This window comes from Chinchilla lanigera, unplaced genomic scaffold (genome assembly GCF_000276665.1).
Source record: "Chinchilla lanigera isolate Chin_1 unplaced genomic scaffold, ChiLan1.0 scaffold00001, whole genome shotgun sequence".
Lineage (NCBI taxonomy): Eukaryota > Metazoa > Chordata > Mammalia > Rodentia > Chinchillidae > Chinchilla > Chinchilla lanigera.
The window spans coordinates 2,945,790-2,969,654 of record NW_004955402.1 but is presented as its reverse complement, the minus strand read 5'-3'; the positions used below and the strand labels follow the sequence as shown (position 1 = coordinate 2,969,654).

At 49.5% G+C, this 23,865-nt stretch overlaps 1 protein-coding gene and 1 long non-coding RNA gene across 2 annotated transcripts; both read left to right on the top strand.

Annotated features, from left to right (window-relative positions):
* The first annotated feature begins 5,871 nt into the window (after positions 1-5,871).
* LOC106149136 lies at positions 5,872-17,856 on the top strand. The gene is made up of 6 exons (XM_013517227.1): positions 5,872-5,968; positions 6,089-6,172; positions 15,138-15,234; positions 15,750-15,842; positions 16,352-16,869; positions 17,430-17,856. The coding sequence occupies exons 1-6, from the start codon at positions 5,872-5,874 to the stop codon at positions 17,522-17,524; spliced, it is 984 nt and encodes a 327-aa protein (XP_013372681.1). The 3' UTR covers positions 17,525-17,856.
* A 28-nt stretch (positions 17,857-17,884) lies between these two features.
* Positions 17,885-21,776, top strand: LOC102027918. Its single transcript, XR_259019.1, has 3 exons — positions 17,885-18,005; positions 20,147-20,357; positions 21,335-21,776. It is a non-coding gene; the product is annotated as an uncharacterized LOC102027918 (long non-coding RNA).
* The last annotated feature ends 2,089 nt before the right edge of the window (positions 21,777-23,865 follow it).

Below are 23,865 nucleotides of genomic sequence, written 5' to 3'. Positions count from 1 at the left end.
CTCCTCCTCCTCCTCCTCCTTCTTCTTCTTCTTCTTCTTCTTCTTCTTCTTCTTCTTCTTCTTCTTCTTTCTTCTTCTTCTTCTTCTTCTTCTTTTCTTCTTTCTTTCTGAGACGGGTCTCTCTATGTAGTTCGGGCCGCCACTGACACAGAGAGCAAAGCCCCAGGGGTTTGCTGAAGGTCGGGAGGCTAGACCCTCACTGCTGGGTGGACCCTGCACCCCTGGGCCCCCGGATGAAGTCCACTGCAGGGTTTCAGCCAAAGAAACCAGGACCCTTCCCTGCTGTCACCACCTGGATTTCCCACAGCACGGAGCGGCTGCACACACGGAACACACACGCGTTACCTGTGAGTCGTGAACCCTTACGGGTGAGAAATCTGTTGTCTGGGCATCGGGAGGCGGGGGGGACAGGACACTGGCGGTGCCAGCTTCAGATGGGCAAGACCTGAAAGGAGAAGGAAGCCAGCCTCGAGCTGGGGCTGAGTCCGCCGGGCAGGGCAGCCACAGGTTTGGAGAAGCAGGCACTTCTCCCCTTCCCTGGAGGGCAGGGGGTGCCCAGGAGCTGGGCACAGAGGTGGAGGGGCAGCAGGGGTGGCACAGACCCACAGGCCCCTAGTGGAGCCTCTGCCCTCCCCTGCTGGCTCCGTGCGACCCCCACCGCTCAGCGCTGGCGGGAGGAAGCCAGGTCGGTGCGGTGGGCCTGCAGAGAACGGGTCAGAACCTCGTGAGAATGGGAACAGAGTCGACAGGCAGCGAAGTCCAGGCCCAGCAAGGCTGACCAGGGCTTTGAGGGGCCCTGCTCCCTCCCTATGTGTTTGTCTGCCCTCTGCAGATATCCCTCTTTGTCTTTGGGGGACACGGCCCCAGGCTCCAGGGGACACATGAAACTGCAAACACCACCAAGCCCTGGATGTATAACGTATTTCTCTAGACATACTAACCCATGATAGAGTTTAATTTATAAATTCGTTTATATTTCTTTACGGGTGAGTAGTACTCCATTATATAAAAAAACCACATCTTTATCCATTCATCAGTTGATGAGCATTGGGCTATTTAGCTATTACAAATATATATCACTGTGGTATGATGCTTTTAATTCTTCTGGGAAGATACCAGAAGGGGAATACCTAGGTCAAATGGGACCTCCAATCCTAGTTTTTTGAGGTATCTCCACACTGATTTCCACAGTGGTTGCACCAGTATACACTCCCACCAGCAGTGGAGAAGGGTTCCTTTTTCCCCACAGCCCCTCCAGCATTTGTTATTGGTTGATTTCTCGGTGATAGCCATTCTCTCTGGGGTGAGATGGAATCTCGATGTTGTTTTAATTTGCATCTCTCGAATGACCAATGATGTTGAACTAGGTAAATAGATGCACCTTCAGACCATACTTGAGACCATACTCCCAAGGGAAATAAATCGGACACACGCTTGTAAATATCATATTGTCTCTCTGGTGTGAAAAACCAAAAATGTAAGTAAGGACCAAAATGTACAATAGATATTGTGAGATGGGAAGAAAATGGTCAGGTGGGAAGGGAACTGGGGAGGGGGAGGGAGAAAGGAAGGAAGGAAAAGCAAAAGCATGATGAGAAAAGAGGGAAACAAAGCTTTTGTAAATAAGGAGGGGAGGAGGGGTTGAAGGGAGGGTAGAGAACGGGAAAAAAAGAATCAAGACATGTCATGTACAGGTAAGTATTCCCTGTGATGAACGTGATTATCATGTATATCTAAAATGTTGAGGATAGTGATATGTAATGTAACAACCACTATTGATTCATATTATTTTGTCTTGAGACTCTGTATCACTTTGAGTGTTCTTGCTTTGATTTGTTTATGTTTGTGATACTGGTATGCTGCTACTGTTCTATTTCTTCTTTTTTATTTTTTGTGGTCTTTTTGAGACAGAATGCAGTTCTGTCTTACCTGTACATGACATGTCTTGATTCTTTTTTTCCCGTTCTCTACCCTCCCTTCAACCCCTCCTCCCCTTCTTATTTACAAAAGCTTTGTTTCCCTCTTTTCTCATCATGCTTTTTCTTTTCCTTCCTTCCTTTCTCCCTTCCTTTCTCACTATGCAGTTCAGGCTGGCCTTGAACTCACTTTGTAACCCAGGCTGGCCTTGAACTCGCAATGATCCTCCTGCCTCAGCCTCCTGAGTGCTGGGATTACAGGCGTGCACCACCATGCCTGGCTCCACTGTTCTATTTCTTTGTTTGTTTGTTTCTCATTTACTACTCTCTTTAAAATAAAATAAAAAACAAAAAAACAAAAAACAAAGAAATCCACCATCCACTTCACCATCACGAGCAGCGGGTAGATGTTCTACTGAAATTATACCATCCGCAGGTGTAAAGGAAAGGCCAACACAACAGTAAAGAGTGTTCAGAGAAGCCCAATACAAAAGGAATTCAGAAACAGACTAGGTACTGTTGTCCAGATTTAATGGTGCATTGTGTACTGAATGTGTTAAGATGCACTACACCCAGAAATTATGGGATAAATTGGATAAAATTATTTTTATATTTCCTGTTATTAAAATTAACTAAAAAACTGCAAAAAAATTTATAAATTAGGCATAGTGAGAGACTAACAATAAGTAACAACAAAATAGACTGATTTTAACAACATATTGTAATGAAAGTTGTTTAAAACCTATAAATCATTTATTTTTAGAATTTCCCATTGGCTACTTTGGGACTGTAACTGACCACAGGCATGAAGCCGCGGCAGTGAATCAGCAGATACAGGGTGGGGGCGGGGACTGACGGATGTCAAGCTGATAGCCATGGCAGACCCGAAAAGCACTCTTGTTATCCTAAGCTTATGCCCCAAAGCAAATTTTACATCTTTCCTTTTAAAAACAACACATACATAATAAGAAAAAGAGGGCGATGCCCGCCTGTCGACCATTCAAAATGAACAGTTCGAATTTGTTAACTCCCGGTTTTATTAGACACAGTATTTGTGTCCTGTGGAGTTGCTGGGGGCACTGCGCACTGCAGTGAAGATGGAGTCCTTGCTCAGCGGTCCCCGTCGGGTTTCCTGGGAGCTCAGTTGCATGCAGCCATGAGCAGAGGGCAGTAGGTTCTGTAGGACTTGTAGGCGTCTTCCAGAAACAAGAGCATCCGTGGCAATGTTCTGGAACCTGCTTTATCCACTGCATTATATGTTTTTAAGATTTATTTCTATCAAAACATGGAGACCTAACGTACTCACTGCAAACTCAATGTGGGGATTCCAGACTCAGCAGGTAGAAAATATCAGTCACCAAATGTTTTGGGCACCTCTGAAGCAACACTTCATCCTCCCAAGAACCGATGCCTCAGCACAAGGGCCGTGTGGTCTGTGGTAAACAGAGTATGTCTTGGAGGAGAACCGGACCTGCCACCCAACCCCAGGACCATCCCTCTGATGTCGTCTCCCATCATGGAGACACTGGGATAGCCCGCATGGGATAGCCTGGTCTTTCTCTGTCTGGCAAACTCCTGGATGATCTTCAAAAAGCCAACACAAATGGTATCACCAAGCATAGAGTCGCTGTGAAGTCAATGAAACTTAAACTTCAGATCTCTCATTTGCAGACTTCTACCAAGACCGTGGGAGGGGTTTAACAATATGTTCATGCAGAAACATATTTCTGGAAAATTGTAGGATAGAGATTTTTTTTTTTCACTGAGAGGCATCCAAATCCCACAAGCGTCAGTCCTCTCCAGACCTGAGTCTGCACCAATCTCTACTCTGGTGACTTTCTGTGGCCTCCTGAGAGGCCCCGGTGTGCTTTGTTTTTATGTCCGATGCTCACCGTGCAGTATGGTTCATCAGCTCGTACTTGATTTTGCTAAACTTTACAGAATTTCTCTGTATGCATCTGTCTCAACAGCCGTTAGATGTGCACTGCTGATGGAAATGTGAAAATGCAAATGGGAATTTGCGCCTTTCTCTGCTAACCGTCCCACCACCATTGGACTTGGCCACCTTCTGTCTTCTGAGGCACCTTCCCAACGGCCTGCTCCCCGAACACAAGCAGACAGGGAGGGACCAAAGGGGACAGAGGACAGCCAGAGTGGAAGAGCACTTCCGGGGTCAGAGGAAGGGATATAGAAGAAAATCACAAAAGAAGTGATGGGAGCTCAAATAGGGGAAGAGACAGAAACGTGGGTCCGTGATCAGGAGAGAGGCTGGGTTTTTAGTGGGAGATGGTTTATTTTAAAATAAGGGAGAAAATGCAGGGTACATTTTTAAAAGGAGATAGAGGCTGGGCATGGTGGTGCACAGCTGTAATCCCAGTCCTTGGGAGACTGAAGCAGGAGGATAGGCTCGAGTTCGAGGCCAGCCTGAACTACATAGCAAGACCCTGTCTCAAAAAAAAGAAAAGAGGTTTTATGATGGATTATCCTGAGGCACCAGCAAATGCCACGCCCTGGCGTCTGTTTCCTGCTGGGAAGTCCCCCCTCCCCGCATCAGCTGCATGCTTCCTTCAGCTTCCTCCGAGAAGCAGCCTCCTATGGGAAACCATCCCGAGCCCCCTCCAGAGCACACGCCATTTCTCCCTTAGCTCTGCCACTGAAGCTGTGCGCCAGCGTCACTCCCCGGCACGCGCTGTTGTCTTTACTTGGAACCTCGGCGCCGTGGCTGAGCTCTGCATCATGAACTTTCTTCCTTCTCACCCGACGACCTTAGGGCCCACAGCGAGTGCCAGATGGAACGTTCTGAGGCTTCGCACTCCAGGTCAGCCTTTGTTCCTCGGGCCCGGACTGAGCTATGAGCTGGAAAAATGTGATACGAATGCGTCGATGAGGGACAAGGGGGCGGGCAAAGCGAAAGGCAAGAGCCCAAACATGTTTGAATGCGCTTCCCGTGGGAAAGAGCCTCTCACTCGGGAACAGTTGCCTCCCTTGTTTCCTGGGTTTAGGGGGAAGTCACTCGCTCTGTAGAAATCACCGAGAAGCCGGTGCTGCTGCGCAAGCGATTCCGTATCCCCAGTGCCGTGGGCGCTGTGTCCAGGGCGGGCGCACACAGAAGCTGACCCATTCACAGTGTAGACAGAGAGTGCAGCCATCAAACTGTCACTGGGTTAGAGGAGTGGATGAATAATTTAGCTTCCTAAAAGTTAACATTTAGAAAAGACCAGACTTGCAAATTCCAGGAGATGGGAACTGCCTGGAATCAAGTGGCCTGCTCTCTAGAATTAAAAACTAAACAAAATGACCTGGAGTCTGTATGGTGACCTCCCAGAGAGCCTAGTTTTTTGGAAGACTGTGTCTCATTACGCAGTCCAGACTGGCCTTGAACTCGCAGCGAATCCCCAGTGCTGGGATTACAGGTGTGCACCACCACGCCGGGCTCCACAGCCAGACTTTTTGACAGATCTGAGGGGCAGCAGTGAGAGGAGCCAGCTCCCTGGGCGGGGCTACAGGGCCACATCATGCAACTGCAGTTCACCCACCACTCACCGGGCTCCTATCAAGCTGGGGTGAGCTGGGGGCTGGGGATGCTGAGATCACCAAGCCACTGTCACCATCGTGGGCTCAGGGCTATAGGGCTGAGGAGAGACTCTAAGACAGTGCGTTGGTTCCTGGAGTGTGTGACAGAGCTGCGGCCGGGACAATGGGAGGCGGGAGGCCACGGCCTGGGTTTGCACTGTGCTCCGAGCTGTCGGGTAGAAACCCTGGTAACTGGCTTGAGTGCCCCAGAGGTCTGAGGCTCCGAGGTAGCTGATGATCATCGGGCAGCTCCAGCAGCAGCAGGAGATTTGGGGTGCAGGGCAAGGGCCCCACAAGGGCAGCTTTGCTCCTCTGCCCACTGTGATGGAGCAGGGCCCCTCTGCCCGCGGTGCTCACCTCCTCTGCCCTGGGCATCTGCAGCATGCCCGACTTCAGCACAGAGCTCCCTGCAGGCACCGCGCCTTCCGCTGCCCAGGCCGACTGGGGTCCCCACCGCCAGCGCATCCCGATGGGCACAGGTGCTCTGCCAGCAGACGGCAGACTCCACGTTCCAGCTTCTCTCCTCTCCGGGCACAGAGCCAAGTGCCCAGCCTAGGTCTGTTAGGACGAAGGCGGCACAGCCCTGCTACCTTGGGCAGGAGAACGCAACTTCTGTCGGAGCAGCAAGAGGGAAAGAAGCCTGACGCCAAGGAAGCCCTGCTGTACCTGTGACCTGCGGAGAGGTGAGGCCAGGGTACAAAGGTGTGACCAGAATTCCAGAGGCAGACCCTGCTCCTGGGACCGCGGAACACACAGATGTTTGGTCTTTAGCAGATGTACTTGCCCAAAAAAGCAGGTAGGAGAAAAGCAGCTACAATATCAGCGAACTCTTTTTACAAAATCTTATGCATACCTGTGTGTAGTACATGACTACACTCCACATGGGGAGGTGGGGCGTGCACACAGCTCGTCTCAGGGCTTCCCACTTCCCCTCTGCTCCCCGCTCCCTCCTGCTCTGTCCCCTTCTCTTTTGCAAAAGATCTGTCTTCCTGTTTCCTAGCATCTTTCTTTTGTTTTGCCCTTTAATTTATTTATACTTTGGGTTTTTCATTTAAGAGAAACTATGTGATACTTAAATTTGCACGTCTGATTTTTTATTTAGCATCATGGACTCCAGGTGCATCCATTTTCCTACAAATGACTCGTTTATTCTTCTTTACGGCACCATAGTGCTTCACTGTACATAAATACCACATTTTCTTTATCCGTTCGTCTGCGGACAGACATATAGGCCGCTTCCAAGATTTCACTATCAGGAGTTGTGCTGCTATAAACATGGACATGCACGGGTCACTGTAATGTGATGTCTTTAACTTTCAGGATATCCAGAAAAGGAACAACTGGGTCACATGGAATTTCTAGTTGTAGTTTTTGAGGACTCTCCATGCTGATCTCCGTATGGTTGTGCTAGTTTACATTCCCACCCACAGTGTAGGAAGGTTCCCTTTTCCCCCGCAGCCTCGCCAGGACTTAATCAAGTTTGATTCCTTGATGATGGTCCTTCCTTCTGGGGTCAGATGGAATCTCAGTGCTGTTTTAATTTGTGTTCCTCCATTGGCCAGAGATGCTGGATTTTTTTTCATATACATTTGAACGTCTTCTGAAAAGTGTCTGTTCATTTCACTTGCCCATTTTCTGACCGGGTCTTTTATTTTGGGGGGGAGGGTGTCCTAATATTTTAATAAATTCCTAAATGTGGCCAAAGTATGCTAATTCAGAGTAATTGAAACCCGTGCTAGCTCTTTTCAAGCGGCCTCCAAGGAGCGCTCAGGAGAAGCCTGGAGCGGGCACCAGGCAGGACAGAGCAGGGACAGCGGAGAGGCCCCATGTCCCAAAGCCCAAAGCAGACTGGCCGGCAGCACAGAGGGCAACAGGCCCAGCTTGGAGGCCCTGGCGGAAGTGCAGAAGGAACGACCAGCAGGGCCCTGGGACAGCACCGGCCTCAGAGGGGCACTAACAGGAGCCAAGACGGCGGGGCGCGGTCCCTGGGCCCGAGGAAGCCGGAGCAGCAGCCCCAGGCCAGCTGAGACGACTAAACGCACAGCGTGGGAAAGTGAGCTCCCACTTTCGGGTCACATCGGGGTCGTCTCCGGGCCCCGCTGCTTCCTACTCCGGTGACTAGCTGCCTCTGCCTCTTGAATCTTCCCCTGGGTTCCTCAGCCCCAGGGGGCCAACCAGGCTCCGTGTGGGTCGCCCTTCCCAGGCTGCAGTGGGGCGTCTCTCCAGCGTGGACACTACTGTGGGTTCTGCTCTCACAGGTCTGACTTTCCAAGGCTACCATTGTTTCGCAGACGTTTCTCTAGGTGTGCGCGGCTTTAACGCTGAGTGATTAATTTCATCCCTGTTGCATGATCTTGGCCAGAAGCAAAAGTTCATTTGCTTTTCAACAGAAGTATCGAAGCAAGGCAATACAAAGGGAAAACATTTTCATAAATAGTGTAGAATTCTCACATAGAAATGAACCTCAACACCCACCTCACATCATACAGAAAATGTTACTCGACATGGAGCATAAACTGAAACATAATGTAAACCTAAATGTAATAAAGCTTTTAAGGAAACTCCAGTATAGGAAAACACTTTTAAAACAAGAAATAGAGAACATCCATAAAAGAAAAAATTTAATAGATCTTGTCAAAAAATTTGTTCAACAAGTACCTGTTAAAAAAAATAGGCAAACCACAGACTTTGATAAAACATTTACAAAACTAAAGACTAGTATCTAGGATGAATTAAAAAAAAAAAACTCCTGTAACTGAATAATAAAAAGATAAACCAATCTTAAAAGGGCCAAAGGATATGATCAGATAGTTATAAGGAAGATATGAAAATAGACACTTGAAAAATTGCACAATATCATCAGTCATCAGAGATGCAAATAATTAAAACAAAAAGACATAACTACTACACAATCACTAGAATGGCTAAAATTTAAAACACCACTACCACCAATGGTGAAAATGTGGAACAGCTGGAACTCATGTACTGTTGGTATCTCCCAGTTTCTAAGACTAAACATGCAGCTATCCTGTGACTCAGCACTTCCACCCCAGGCATTTAGCCGAGAGAGATGAGACGTATGCCAACAAAAAGAATGCTCACCTTTATAGTTCCCAAAACTAGAAACTCCTAGGTGTTCATCAGTAGGTAAGAGGATATACAAACTGCAGTATATTCATGCAGTATAATATTTCTTGATTAAAAAAGGAAGAAATTACTGACAAAATGTGAATGAATCTCAAAAATATGCTAGATGAAAGCCAAACAAAAAAAGAATATACACCACTGTAATACTGTAATGTAGTATGATTATGTTTATTTGAAATTCTAGAATAAGCCAAATGAATACATGAAAAAGAGAAATATCCGGCAAAAACAATTAAAGTTACTATAGAAAGAAAAATCAGATTAGTGGTACACCTGGGAAAGGAGTACTAGGAATTACCTGGGAAAGGCCCGAAGGGGAATTCTTGGGATTAAAGTAATATTCGATGCCTTGGTAGAGGTTTGGATCATGGAGATTTAGGCAGCTGTCAAAACTGAACCAACCCTAATCTTAAAGATCTGAGCATTGCACTGATTGTAAAGTTGACTTCATAAGAAAAATTAAAGGCATCAGAAATTTTAAATGTATTGATGGATGGGTAGAGAGATAGATAAATAGACAAATATGTGATAAACAAAGATACTAAAATATTAATAGTAAAGTCTAGATGGTTGGTATGTGGGTATTCATCATGAAATTCCTGCAAGTTTTCTTTATGCTGGGACAATTCATAATATAAGTGGGAAATTTTTCTTGAACAAGTAAGGCAAGATGCTCACCTCTGGAGGACCCAAGGACCAGGGCAGAAATGCAGACATGGGGGTTAAGGCCAGCACCATATGCTTGTCTAGGGGAAACACAGTTATGGACCTGTCTATCTTCACTTGCCCTTAGAACAGGGAAGAATAGCAATAATCACCATCCTTTATGGGATCTTCGCTGTGCTAGCTCTTGAATAGGGCACTTCTCAAAATTCCAATAGCTGAGGCTCTCCAGCAAACCCACTTTACAGATAAATTAGAGAACTTATGTAACTCATCCTAGGTCCCACCCACCACTAGTAAGTTGGGGAGCTACGGCCTGACCTATCAGATAGAAAGAGACTCACCCACCTCCCTCTTCCACATTTCCTATGCTCCAAAGGGAAGGCAAGAGCTTTCTTACCCAGACTGATATTCAAGCCTAGAGCAGGGCTCCTGTGGTGAGTCATCAGACCCTGCAGCATTTTAAACGATTTCTTAATGGGATGGATTCCAGTGCTTAGGAGAGGACTATGAGGACAGAGGCTCACAGGATAAGCTCCATGAGGCAGGGACCGTGCTCTCTCCTGTTTCTGCTGTATCTCTTCCGGCAGCCCAGGAAAGCACAGGTATTCTATAAATAGGGATGAATGAAAGAATCAATGATACGTACAGAAACAGGAAACCAGGCCGGGCGTGGTGGTGCATGCCATCATTCCAGAACTTGGGAGGCTGAAGCAGGAGGATCGCTGTGAGTCTGAGGCCAGCCTGGCTACCACGTGAGCTCAAGGCCAGCCTGAACTGCATAGGGAGACCCTGTCTCAAAAAGACAAGAAATAGGAAACCAGCATTATAAATTCACAAGCAGGGAGGTGACTACATGACTAGAAATTCTACATCACTCTTACACCTCTCCAACTGTATTCTTGAGATTCTTGGGTTTGATCATTATTGTGACTATTATCATCACTGTTATTAGTTTGCTGATGCTGGAAGCATTCTTTGCACATTCTGGTGGTTTCCAGAAAATTTCAATTTGTGAACAGCCCAGACCTTGACTTCTGGAATATCTTCAGCAGTTGTGTGGGACAGCTAACTCACCCAATACAAAAAGTGAAGAAAGGGGTCTAGTGACCACTTCCCCTTTGCTGGAGAAACAGCAAAGATTCCAGTGGGAATAGCTGGAAAAACCTCTCCTTAGATGATTCAGCAGCCGAGAGGAGACAGCGCTGCTACGAGAGGCTGGGAGGGGGCCCAGGCCCAGTTCTGGGCTCCGGGGAAGGCAAGTCGGGCTGGCAGCTCTAGGTCCGATTCTCTCGGTGTCCCAGGCCTGCATACCCAGTGCACAGGCCAAGGAAAGGTGAGCCGCCCCTAAGGACAGCCCAGCCCTTCTGTGTTCTTCTTCAGTGCTCCTGAACGGGCCCAGAGCCCGTGTGCATCCTGGCACAAGAGGAATTGGGGCTGCAGAAGCGCATTTAACTGACAGCCTCCGGGCTGCCCTTGTCCCTCCCCGAGCAGGACCTCAGGAGGCTCCCGGTGGTTCCCACAGACCCTGCGGCATACCGTCTCCACCCACATCGTGCAGATGCTCAACTAAGATTTGGATTAAAGAACTCACCCAGCTTCCTCACCTGTATGAGGAGGAGCAAGAGGAGGCAGGACTGATGCCCAGACCAGGTTGTCCCCATGCCAGCCTGGTTATCTAGCATGGCGCTGGGGTTCTTTGTCCCTTGGTACTGGCCATGGAGGCCTCCTCCTACTACTACTGATGCCAGGGCCACTGGGCAACCGGACTTGGGCTTTCCGGTGCTGCTATGTAGGTTGCTGCCTCCTTTCCTAACTGCCAGGGTTTCCCCGAGATCTGATGTCAGATTTGTGGGTGGGAAGAACACGGCCTAGCTCTTGAGCACTCCCCGAGTCTGGGTAGAACAGCACTGCCCTTAAGTTCTTAGCACACTGGGAACGGCCCACGCTTCCTTCCTTGCTGCCATTTCCCTGTCACTTGTTAGGAAAGGGGTGCAGGATTCCCAGTGCGGCTGAGCCCCTGGGAGGGCGTAGGAGGGAGGTGACCTCTGAGAATCCCAGCACCAGGGTTCCCTTGCCTCTTACTTCATCATTGTTGACAAGCCAGGATCATGGTGCTGACCAAACGGAGACCCAAAGGGGGAGAATTCAGAGTTAAAACAAAAGTAGATTTAAGAACAATCTAGAGGGCTGGGGATTTAGCTCAGCGGCACAGCCCCTACCTTATAAGTGCGAGGTCATGAGTTTGATTCCCAGTACCAGAAAAAAAAATTTTAAAAAGCCAAAACAAAACAAAACAAAACAAAAAATCTAGCCAGGTGTTGTGGTGCACACCTGTAATCCTAGCTCTTGGGAAGCTAAGGTAGGAGGATCGCCATGAGTTTGAGGCCAGTCTGGCCTACACAGTGAGTTCAAGGCCAGCCTAAACTTCATAACAAGACCCTGTCTCAAAAAAAAAAAAAAAAATAGGGCTGGGGGTATAGCTCAGTGGCATAAGTGCCTACCTGGAAAGTGCAACATCCTGAGTTCAAATACCGCTATCAAAAAAAAAAAAAAATTAACTTGACAAAGTCAGGCAAAGAATATGGAGAGCTAGCATAAAATGGGAGCCGGAAAAGACAGAAAATTACTGTAACCATTTTGAAAGAACTCAATAACAGTTGGCAAGCCTTCACCTTCTAATGCTGGGGATGATAAATTATTCAGATGAAATAACCTTGACTTCCACTCACTGCAGCGCAAGAGTATTGATCCACCGTCACTAACCACAGAGCTTTTCTAGAAAGGTGTCAATGTGAAACGCAGGGGCGATGGCATTGCTGTCTCAGATGGTTTCCCTTCCTTTCCCAAGAGCTTGCCCACCCTCCCACACCCCTCCAGCATGGCCTGGTTTTCCAGCAGGTCCCTCGGCAACTGCACACCCCACATCTCCATGTGCTCCTTCTGGTGCTGAGGTCTGTTGCAGAAGATTGATTTAGAAGCCTCTGCCCTTATGCAGGGCCATTATCTAACTTGCAGGCCAGAGCCTTCTAAACGCTGATGTGCATAATAACTCTCCTAGGATCTTGTTACGATGCAGGTCCTGACCCACAAATTCTGGCTAAGGCTGGAGGTTCTGCCTTTCTGACTGGCTTCTGGGCGGTGCCAGTACCCTCGGTCCGTAGTTCAATCTTGGGCAGCAAAGAGAGGGTCATGAAGGCCAGGCCCCACTTCCTGGCCTCCCCTACCTGAGTCTGCCCATGAGTCACCCCGCAGAGGTCCCTGCTCATAGCCTCTGCTGCCGGCTGACAAGCCACACTGGGTTCTGCCCTGAGCTACCTGCTGTCTAATCCCCAGGATTCTCATTGTGATCATCTTCCGACCAAACTGCGTGCTGGCGGCTTCCCAGCCACTCTGCCTTTATCCTGCTGTTTCTTCTACCTGGAGAGTTCCTGCCCACTCTTTCAAAGTCTGGCTCGAGTGCTGTCTCCTCTGGGAAGCCTGATGAGTTCTTCTAGCCGCGTCTTCCTTCCTCCAGCCTCTGACATCACTGCACTGGCGCCGTCAGAGATGCAGTCGCTGTCTCTCCTGGGCATGGCCCTGGGACTGCGTCTGCACCGTGAATGCTTTCTGCACTTCCTCTGGGCAGGTTCTGGTCGGACTTGTGCTTGTGGCTTAGAGACACCTGTCACAGTGCTTTGTCACAATGCTCCGAGCCCTGCCCCGAGGCCAAAATCCGCAGACGCTGGAGTCCCCTGCACAGCCTGTGCACATTCACCTGCAGACTCTAAGTGAGCTCTGTATTAAGATATCTGCCAGTGCAGTTGCTATGTAAACAGCTGGGGTTGCATTGTCTGGGAAAGGGACATAGAAAACGTCCGCCTGTGTTCGGTGCAGGTACGATTTCTCCTCCCAAATAGACTTTTGTCTGCAGTCTGTCGAGTCCATGGATGCAAAACCCAAGGATATAGGAAGGCAACTGCAACAGGCACACACTGTGTGTGTGTGTGTGTGTGTGTGCATGTGTGTATGCACATGTGTGTGTGTGTGTGTGTTTTATGGGGGCCTAACTGAAATCAGTGAAATGCATAGATTTTGTTTGTTTGAAGCCCTGGAGATTGAACTCAGGGCCTTTGCCCTGAGCTACATTCCTAGCTCTTTTTATTTTTTGAGACAGGATCTTGCTAGTTGCCCTAGCTGGACTTGAACTTGTGATCCTCCTGCCTCAGCCTCCCAGAGTGCTGGTATACCAGGTGTGCACCACATACCCAGTTTAGATTCTAAGTGCTCTGTTCAGTGGGCTTTCCCCCCATGCAATCCTCACTCAGTCAAGATAGCAAACAGTGACAATAGCCCAGAACCAGCTCTCCTCCTTCACAGCCTACCTTCCCTCCCCATACCCCACCAGATGATAACGGCTCTGGTTGCCATCACCACAGATGGGCTCAGCTCGGAACTTGGAACATGGAACTTCGTGTAAGTGGAATCACGCAGGAGGTCCTCTCTGCCCGGCTTCTCCCACCCAGTGCCTCTGACACCACATGTGGGAGACAGCTCCTTTTTTTTTCTGAGGTAGGGTTTTGCTATGTGGTGGAGGTTGGCCTTGAACTAACTTTGTAGCTCAGCCTGGCCTCAAACTCAGGGTGATCCTCCTGCTCAGCCTCCCCAAGTGCTAGGATTATAGGCATGAGCCACTATTGCCCACTGGAGATGGCTCTTTAAAGGATTCACTAATAGTGGAGGGAAGCCTTGGCTATCTGTGATCATTCTGACTTGGGGACTTGCCTGAGTCTGGAGGTACTGGACAACAGGATCTTTTGACCCAGAGAAGTCAAAATTGAGGCTGCTCGTGTATTGCTTGCATGACCAAAGCTCTACTGTCCGGGGGTGGCTTCCGCCAAGCTGGGGCTTTGGCCGAAAGGAGACAGCAGATGGTAGAGAAGGGACCAAGCTGTGGCTCCGAGGACAGAGCGCAGCAGGTTTTATGAGTTGCTGGGGATGGAAATTTCCACTGGCCCCAGTGTGTTTCCGAGAGATATTTCTGGCTGTGGTGGACCCGGGGCCCCAGGCGGTCACTGTCAGCTCATTCTAGAGGTAGTTCATGCCGTCACCCTGAGCACAACATCCGCCTTGGGGCCTGGTCCCCAGAGAGGGCAGATGGACCTCAGGTGCGTTTGTGGCTTTGAAGAAACAGAGGGTGGGCGCAGAGAACAGGGACAGAGAGAAAGGAAACAGACCAGCGCAGTGGGCATCGGCCCAGCCAGCCCTGCGTGGCGCTCTCAGCCACCGTGTATGCGTGTGTGTTTAAATTTTATTGGTATATTTTAGATACATATATAAGGATCATGTTCGTCATAGGGAATTTGTACCTGTACGTGTTATATCTTGCTTCTTTTTTCCCAGTCCCCTCCTCTCCGTTCAACCCCTCTTCCCCTCCTTATTTACAAAAGCTTTGCTTCCTTTCTCCTTCTATGCTTATTCTCTTGTCCCTTCTTTCCTTTCCCCTCCCCCCTCCCTTGTTCCCCTTCTCATTTGAACATTTTCTTCCCATTTCCCAATGTCTATTTTGGTCCTTATTTACCCTTTTGTCCTTATTTACACTTTCAGTTTCTCACACGAGAGAAACAACGCGGTATTTACATGTGTGTCTGATTTATTCCACTTATGAGTGTGGTCTCAAGGCTTGGCCAACTTTTTAAATGACTAGTGTTTCTGCAGCAGAGCTGAGCAAAATGGGACCCAAGGGTCAGGAGAGCAAGGGGGACAGACACCAAGGAAGACAGACGCCAAGCCTTTCACCCCACTTCAGTCTCCCTCAGATCTCTGAGGGTGCAAGCGAAGAGAAGTCTGAGCTCTGAGCACAAGCGAGCTTCGGGTCCCAGGGAAGTGGCCCAGGCCGCTGTGTCCCCAGCCCAGCCGTCAGAGGCACTGTCTGCAGCAAGGCGGCGGGAAACTGGTGAGGTGACTTCAGGGTTACTGGCTTTAGGCTGGGTGAGAGCAGGTCAGGCTAGCGGGCTTGTTCAGAGGGCCACCGTTTACTGTGCCCAAGGGCTCACTTTGTCAGCCCAGCCTCTGTCCCATTGCTGGCCCACAGTCGCTGTCTCTCAGGGCTACTTGGGCTTTCTGTGCTTGCTCCCAGCCTGCTATGAGGCTGCTCAAAAGCCACCCGTGTCCCTTGAAGGCCTGTGCCCTTTCTCTGCTGTGTGGCTTCCTGTCCCCTCCAACAGGGAGCTGTCCCTAGCTGTGTTCCCACCTCCCAGAGGCCCCTCCGCTGGGCTCCAGCCTTCTGTGTTCCGGGAGGATGAGCTCCATCTGGGGATGTGATCTTCACTCTCACTGCAAATCAGCTTTTCTTTTTTTTTTTTAAGTTTTTCTCCGGTACCGGGAACCGAACTCACGACCTTGCGCTTGCCAGGCAGGCACTTTTGCCGCTGAGCTAAATCCCCAGCTCCAAATCAGCTTTTCTTCAAGGACAGGACCAAGTCATCTGCTGAGGCTCAACCAGCGTCACCAGCCCACGGCCTCCAGCCCTGTCCTGTGGCACAGAGCAGGTCCCTTCAGGAGGCAAATATGTGGGAGCTGCCGGGGGGAGGCTGCTGGCCCTGTGGGGTTCTTATGCTTGCTGCACCCCAAGAATTCTCACCTGACCTCCACTGCCCTCCCCTTCCATGCCACCTTTCCAAGGGATGCCGGGGGTGACCGCAAACAGACCCACGCTTGGTCTAGGCTGCGGCGCACATTTGGGTGATGAGAACAGCCCCAGCCATTGTAGGCTTCTTCTCGTCCTTTTTGTTATCTCACCGTGGTCTACATCAGAGTCACCTCCTCAGCCTTGGTGGGACAGGGAGCCGTGACCCACAGGCTAAAGTCCTAAATTGCTGCTGCACCCAGGCTTCCACCTCCAGGGGTCTCTGCATGGCCGAGGTGTAGGGAAGGGCCCTGCCCCTGCCCCCTGCCCCAAACCATCATCTTCCCCTGGAAAGAGCAAGGCCCGGCCAAGTTGCACGTGGGAGAGATGCCATCCTGAGTGCTCCCTGGGGACACACGTCTCTGACGGTGTGCCACTGCCCTAGGAAGCCGTGTGCCCTCTCCGCCTCGGGGAACCCCAGCCTGGCGGGCGCCGGGCTGCCCGGGGGAGCTGCGCACTCAAGCTCTTGGACTTGTGTACACGGCTCTGCTGCTTCAGTGCTGTTCTCCTCTCTGTCTACCCGGAGGGTGAGGTCGCGTCTGACCTCTCAGGTATCAGAGTGCTCACTGCAGAGCTCTGGGTGGCTCCTCACGGCACTTAGGGGAGGGAGCCGGGAAGGGGTGGTGCCCCCTCCCAAGCCTGTGGTGTGGTCTCTGATCTGCAGTGGACTGACAGGCCTGATGCAGTCATGTGCTGGGGCTGCGGGAACGAAGGACCACAGACTGGGCGACGGAAATGTTTCTCTTCTCAGTTCCAGGGGAGTCACCGGAGTCACTGGTCAAAGGAGTAGAGAGTTGCCTCCCCTTACCTTGTCTCCCTTGTCACCTCCCCGTGTCCCAGCGTCGTCCTTTCAGCCAGTCTCTGGCCTAAACCCCTCTCCCCATAAGGACACCAGTCATACTGGTAAGTCTTCGCTTATACAGCTTTTGTGCTAGCTCAGTTACCTCTTAACAGACAAACACAGTCACGTTCTGAGATGGGGTGAGGGGCAAGACTCAATATCTAAATTTTTGGTGGAACAAAATTTGGCCTGTAACACCTATCCAAAAATATTTTCCATTCCTGGGTAGCTGTATGTTTTAAACTCCTGGCAAAGATCCTCTGAGCTACAGTTTTGTTAAAGGGCAAATATTTTAATACAAGGGCAGATACAAAGAGTCATCCTCACCTGTTAGCATCGCAGCCATTTGGCCTTGTTGACTCATTAGCCAGCTGGTGCCAGGCCTGCGCCACGGCTCCAGGGCAGATTACTCGGGAACAGGATGATTAAGGAATAAACTGCAGGTTAGTGTTTTGCCCAAGAGCCAGGGCGAAATACAGTACTGGAGTGAATCATGGCTTTGGGAATAAGAGGGATAAACAATGCTGAAAGCATAAAGATGAGATTTACCTACTTCAGAATTGTGCTGGACACTTGAGTGAGAGAGAATTAAAAACAGGAATTTTGGATTTAAGCAAAACAGGATTCACAAGCTGCTATGATTTGGACATGTCTGAGTTGTTCCCCAGAGCTCTGTGTTCTAAAAGCTGGACCCCTCCTGTGGTGATGTTGAGTTGAAGGACATGGTAAGAGACAGGGATGGTGGGAGGTGAGTGGGGCACTGGGGCACTGGCCTTGGGAGGAATTCATGTTCCCGGGGGACCCCATTCGTTCCTTTGTGAGCAAGCTGTCATAAGCAAGCAGGCATCTCCCAGAATCTCTCTTCCTCTTGCGCCTGACCCCTCCATGTGCCATTGACCATGGTGGGTTGTGGCCAGGGGCCCTCACCAGAATGAACAGATCCTAGCTCCATGTTCTCAGCCCTCCAAAACCGTGAGTTAAATAAACCTATTTTCTATCTAATTACTAGCCTCAGGTATTTTGTAATAGCAACACAGAACAGACTACTACAGCAAGACTACAGACAGACTACACCAGCTGTGTGCCTCTGGGCAAGTTGCTTGAGCTACCTGGATCTCTGCCTCCATCCAGCACAGATGGGAGATTTCAGTGCCTACCTTCCAGGTGTGGAGAAATTGAGCTGTCCTCCCTTGTGCAGGTAAAGTGTCAGCACAGCGATGGTGCATGGTGTATGAGAAACAGTAGGTCATCCACTGCTCAAAGACTCCATCAGGAAGTTTGTGGATCTGAAGATGGCAAAAGACAATAGAGGTCCTGACTCTCTGGCTCCCCAGTGAATGGGAGTCTCCTCTTCATTCAGGGGTGCCCTTGGCACACCAGCTCTGGAAATGGATGATATGTGCTGTGGAAGGCCTGATCTTTTAGCACCAGTAAAAATAATGATTGCTCAGTGGAGAAAATGTTGCTGTGGCTCATTTCTGCCTGAGTCTGTTTTGTTCAGCTGCCCACTATAAACTGGTGGCTATGTGCCCACCAGCCTTGGGAACCTCAGAATGATGGCAAGTGGAGGGATGATCAACCGATGGAGAGAGAAGGTTCTTTCTGCTCACAGTTTTGGAGCTTCTAGTTCATGACTTGTTGACCCTGTTGCTTTTGGGTCTGCACAGGATAACACACCAGGCTGCCTGCCTAGTAGCCAGGGACCAAATGAGAGTGAGGAGAGGCTTGGGTCCCAAACTCCTGCCCAAGAACCAGCCCCATGACCTAGAGAGCTGAATGAGGCTCCACTTCCTTAAAGTACACAGCACCTCTCAAGAGTGTCACTCTGAGGAGCATGCCCTTAACACATGAACTTCTGAGGAGGGCTCAGTGTCCCAGAGATAAGGGGAATCCACATTCCCAGAGATCCAGCTTCTCTAATATTGTCCTCGTCTCTTCCGTAAGAAAGTGCTAAGCCAGTCTCTATCCACCAGCTGGGTTGTCTTTTCTTCTTTGGGTTGGGATGGGGGTGGCTGAAAGTAAAGAAGCGGGAGGGAAGCTCTGAGATCTAAGCATCACCAACTGTTCCTGGGTGTTTTTTAAACCACTAGTGAGTGAGTCACCATAATCCTGGGAAGAAATCATGATTTATAGAAACCGGAAGTGAGGTGTGGACAGCCTGATTGGTCACATCTCTCCTATTTGAACTTGGTTTGAACAGTTGGCCACTTATGATTGGCTGAGACCTAGCTACTTGTTAGGAGGGTACGTTATGGTCTGCTTACACATCAAGTTAGATTACAGTTCACTGCGTATGGAGAATCCATTAGGCCAAACTTAATATATGTATGGCAGCAGCTTTAGGCTAAACTTAATTCAATTTGAGAGGGGCATGTGAAATTTCTTACTAGTCAAGAATGATAAAGTAGAATACTGTAACACAATATCTTTTCCTCCCAACTGCAAAGGACATAGCCAGCCTTAACAGAGTCAGCCAGCATAGGTGATAGGGGCTTCAGTTTGGAACTGAACTCACACTGAGGGGCTCAGAATGCCCAGGAGGACCCTCCTGACCCAAGCAGGACAGCCTGGCCAGAAAGAGCCTGCAGAAAATTCAAACACAGAGGATTTGCTTTCTATGCCTGTGTAACAAATTACCTCCAAGTTACCAGTGTAGCCTTCTATTACCCCCGCACAGCTTCCATGGGTAGGAGTGTAGGCTCGGCTCTGCTGTCCTGGCTCAGAGTCCTGCAGGCTGTGATCCAGCGGCTGTCTGGGCTGTGGTGTCCTTGGCTGGGCTCTGAGACCTCTGCCAGCTCCCTGGCTGCTGTCCACACCTCACTTCCAGTTTCTGCTGAGGCTCCTGTGGCTGTGGGACAGAAGCCCTCAGCTCTCAGAGGTGGCCTGTGTCCCAGCCACTGGCCCTGCCCACGGCACAGTGGGGAAGTGTCTAGCACTGGTGAGTCCCAGTGGACTCCATCTCTGACCTCTGTACCCCTTTCCAAGGGCACCCCAGCTTGGTCAAGCCTGCCCAGGAAGTCTCTATTTTCACCAACTCACAATGGACTAACTGGGTCTGTGGTACTTTGGATCTGAAACATCCCCTAGAGACCCACATGCTAAAGGCTTGGTCATCAGCCAGGGCAGTGGAATCTTTAGGAGGTGGGGCCTCACTGGAGAAAGTGAGGTCATTGGGGGTGTGTGGCCTTGGATATCAGAACACTGGCTTTTCCTGCTCTTCCTCTGCCTCACTCCTTCCATGCCGGGCTCGGCTGCCGCAGACCCAAAGCAAAAGGGCCAACTGACCATGGACTGAAACCTCCAAAACCATGAACCAAAATAACCCCTTCTTCTTTACAGGTTGATTGTCTCAGGTATTATGTGACAGTGATGGAAATCCAACACAGGTGCCTTGGTTACTGTTGACGCACCCTTCACCATTGCCATACTGTGTAAAATACTCATGGGTGTGACATCCATCATGGTCACAGTTCTCTCCACACTCGTGGGAGGGGGAGATCCAGGCTGTGCCCAATGGGGGCCCAGGCCCGAGCTCTCCCTTCCACAGATGGTAAGTGGGACCAGAGAGCTCTGCGGGGTATAGTGGGTGCTAGCCAGAGACAGACCGATGAGCAGCATCAAGGAGATTTGTTGACAGTCAAACCCCAGCCTGGAACAGGACAGCCTCTGGGGCAAGGGTCAGAGAGGGCCGCTATCAGCCCATGCTCTGGCCAGTTTAGCTAGCCAGCTGGAGCCCTTAAAAGGCCAAGGTATGTGGATAAGGCAGGGACAGTGTGGGTGAAGGAGGTGACCTCAGGATGGTCAGATCCTACAAGGCTGGGCTGACACTGCTCCAGTCCCTGTGGCCTTGGGTTTGCTTTCTGCTCAGATCCAAGGTAGGGCTGGGCTACAACAGCCCCTGATATGCAGAGGAACAAAATGCCCAGGCCAGGATCCACTGGCTTCAGGCAGAGGCTTCACTCCTCTTCCAAGCCCAACTGAAGTCACCCAGACTACATTCCCAAGAGTCAGAATGTCTGTGCTCAAAGGGCAATTGGAACCAGACCTCAGAGAGGGCCACAGAGCAGTCAGCACAGCAGTGCTGCATGTCACTGAAGCTCAGGGCATACGACCTTGTATGTGACTGTCTGAGGTCTCATCCCCTGACGGCTGAGAGCTCCACGGGGTGATCAAGTCAGGAAATCAGGCGGGGTCACAATCAGCACTTACCACAACCACCTCCACCTCTGGTCACTGGGGTCTGTGGGTAGGGGGAGGCTCACTCCTGGACAAGATGGGGTGACAGGAGGTTACAGGCACCCAGGAGAGTAGAATGCAGGAAACTTAGTTGCCAGAGGTTCTTTGGAGGTGGAGCCTTAAGAAGGCAATGGGATTATTGTCATGGTGTCATGAGGGCGGCCTTTACTTCTCCTCTGCCCTCCTCCTGAGGATTCTTGGTAGAAAAAAAAATCTTACTGTTCTTCTTTTATATCATCTCTCTTTTCTATTTCTGAACTCCATCTTGTGCTTTTTTCTAATTATTCCCAGGAAGGAAGAAACTCGAAATTCACATATGTTGCATCTGAAAGTCTGTTTCCAGGAGGGCTGGTGGAAGGAGCGCGAGGAGACTTTCTCCCCGGGAGAGCAGCTGGGAGAGGATTTCTGCCTCATTCCTCCTTCACACAGGGGTATTTAGGATGGGTCTGCGGAGAGCACAGCCAGCCACGGTTCATCTTCCTGTTGACTGTGCTTGCACCAAGAAACAGAAGTTTAAAGAAAGCATTTTCTAAAATAAAAACTAAGTCCCTCAAAAGTATAAATGTAAGTTGTTAGATTTTATTAAACCAGAGCAACAGAAGACCTTCGTGAAGAAGTTTATTGCCACTTGGTTAATTGTGAAATGGCTTGGGCTTAACTGCAGAAGCCTAAAACTCTCAGGTAGCTGTAGTTTCCGTGTGTGGCAGAACTCTTAGGAAGGAAGGGCTTCCAGGTACAGCTAGACAAGCAAGAAGTGTCCATTACTATAGCATTGCAAGTAAGTGAATAATAAAATACTTGAGTGTGAATTTAAATTTAGCAGAAGTGCAAAACCTATGCTCTGAAAAGCAAAAATATTGCTGAAAGAAATTAAAGACCAAAATAAGCAGAGACGTCTCCTGTTCCACAGTCAGAAAGCAATGACACCCAAGGAGGTTTCCAGAGCGACTCTTCAGTCGTCATCGAAATCCCAGCTGGGCTCCTCTCACACACTGACGGGATCATTCTTAAAATCCTCATAGAAATGGAAGAGACTCTGAACAGCCAAAATCTTGAAGAAGAGCAAAGTTAGAGAACTCAACACTTAAACAAACTATAATAAGCAAGGCAATGTGTTACTGGCACAAGGATTGACGTGTGGGGTAGAGTTGAGATTCCAGAAATAAACTTAAACAATTGATTTTCAGAAAAAGTGCCTGGACCATTCGATGGGGAGAACAGTCTTTTCAATGACAGGTTCTGGACAACAACAACAATGTAAAATAATGAAATTGGACGCTCCTCATCCCACCATGTATAAAAACTAATAGAATGGATCAAATCTAACTGTATAAGCTGAAACTGTACAAGCTGAAATCTAATTGTAGAAGCTGAAAACTATCATAATCTCAGAAAACAAATTAGATGTAAATATTCATGAGCTTAGACTGGGCAATAGTTTTTTAGCTATGATGGTTAAAGCACAACCAAACAAAGAAACCAGAGACAAACTGGACTTCAAAATTTAAAACTTGTCTTCAAAAAAATTTTTTTCAAAAGCCAAAACACAGCAGGGGAGATAATATTTGCAAGTCATACATCTTATATGGGATTGATACTTAGAATATAAAGAACTGTTATAACTCAAAAGCTACATATGTCCAATTTAAACGGGGTCAAGGATCTGGGTAGACATTTTCCAAAGAAAATATGCAGATGACCCGTAAGCATATGAAAAGATGCTTAGGGTCCCTAGCCAAGGGGGGTGCAAACCAAAACCAGGAAGAGGCACTACTTTGCATACACTACAACAGCTGCGATCACAAAGACAAATAAGGAAGGTGTGGCAGGGATGTAGAGAATGGGACTCCTCACAAAGCGCCCTGGATCGAAGGACAGCTGCCTGGAGGCAGTCCGCGGCCGCTCAAAGGCTTTGCCAGCCTCAAACCATTCACACTGCTGCTGTGGGGCCAGCTGGCATTTCCTCCAGTGGTCACATGTTGCCAAGTGACCAACAAGTCCGCTCCCGGGACCACACCCAAAAGTAAAGAAAGCATATGTCTGTACAAAACTTGCATGTGAATGTCCATAGCAGGCCTGTTCAGAGCAGCCCGGGACCGGACAGCCACTTCTCAGATGGCACGTTAGCACTGCATGTGGGCCCTGAGCTTGGCGAGGGATGCTGGCCCCTGGAACTTGGGTTTTCTCTCCACAGCCTCTCTGTGAGCTATTGGGCTCCTCACAGCATGCCCCTGGGCTCCAAGAAGAGGAAGGAGATCCCCAGGGACAGGAAGCGGAAGCCACCAGTTTCCTTGGGTCCAGGTCACTACTCCTGCATCTGCTCAGCTATTGGCCAAGCAGTCACAGAGGCTACCATCAATGGCAGGGGACACAGACCCCCAACCCTCGATGAGGTGAGTTTTAGACTCTCTCTCACTGAGCCACCAGCATCTCAGCAGCAGCTCGGCCCCGACGTAGGAAACTTAAGACCTGGTTGCAGGGGCCTTGGCTCAGGGACTGGGCCCCTGTGGCCCTGGGGTCCTGAGCTCCAAGTGTTGCCGCAAACTCCTCACCACCAAAGAACCCCGAAGCACTCAGAGAGGTGGAGGGAACCAGTTTCTCAGGCCAGCAGGCTGAGGCACTAGGTGTTCTAAAGTCTGAGCCCTGAGCGAATGCATGGCTGAGTTACAAAAGCAGAACAGGCGCAGGTAGACATAGGGGTTTGGGCGCGGGCTGTCAAGCAAGATAACAGAAGCAGAAGTCACGTTGCAGTTAGATAGTCGTTTTGTGCAGGCTGGCCATTTTGGTCTTAAGCTTTGTTTTTTAAAGGTTTTATTTTCTTT

Excerpts from the sequence above, each read along its gene's own strand:
- LOC106149136 (XM_013517227.1), top strand. The coding sequence starts at position 5,872 with ATGCCCGACTTCAGCACAGAGCTCCCTGCAGGCACCGCGCCTTCCGCT. Across the intron at positions 6,173-15,137 it reads TACCTGTGACCTGCGGAGAG|CACAAGCGAGCTTCGGGTCC; the intron begins GTGAGGCCAGGG and ends CTGAGCTCTGAG. Across the intron at positions 15,843-16,351 it reads AGAGCAGGTCCCTTCAGGAG|GAAGCCGTGTGCCCTCTCCG; the intron begins GCAAATATGTGG and ends CCACTGCCCTAG.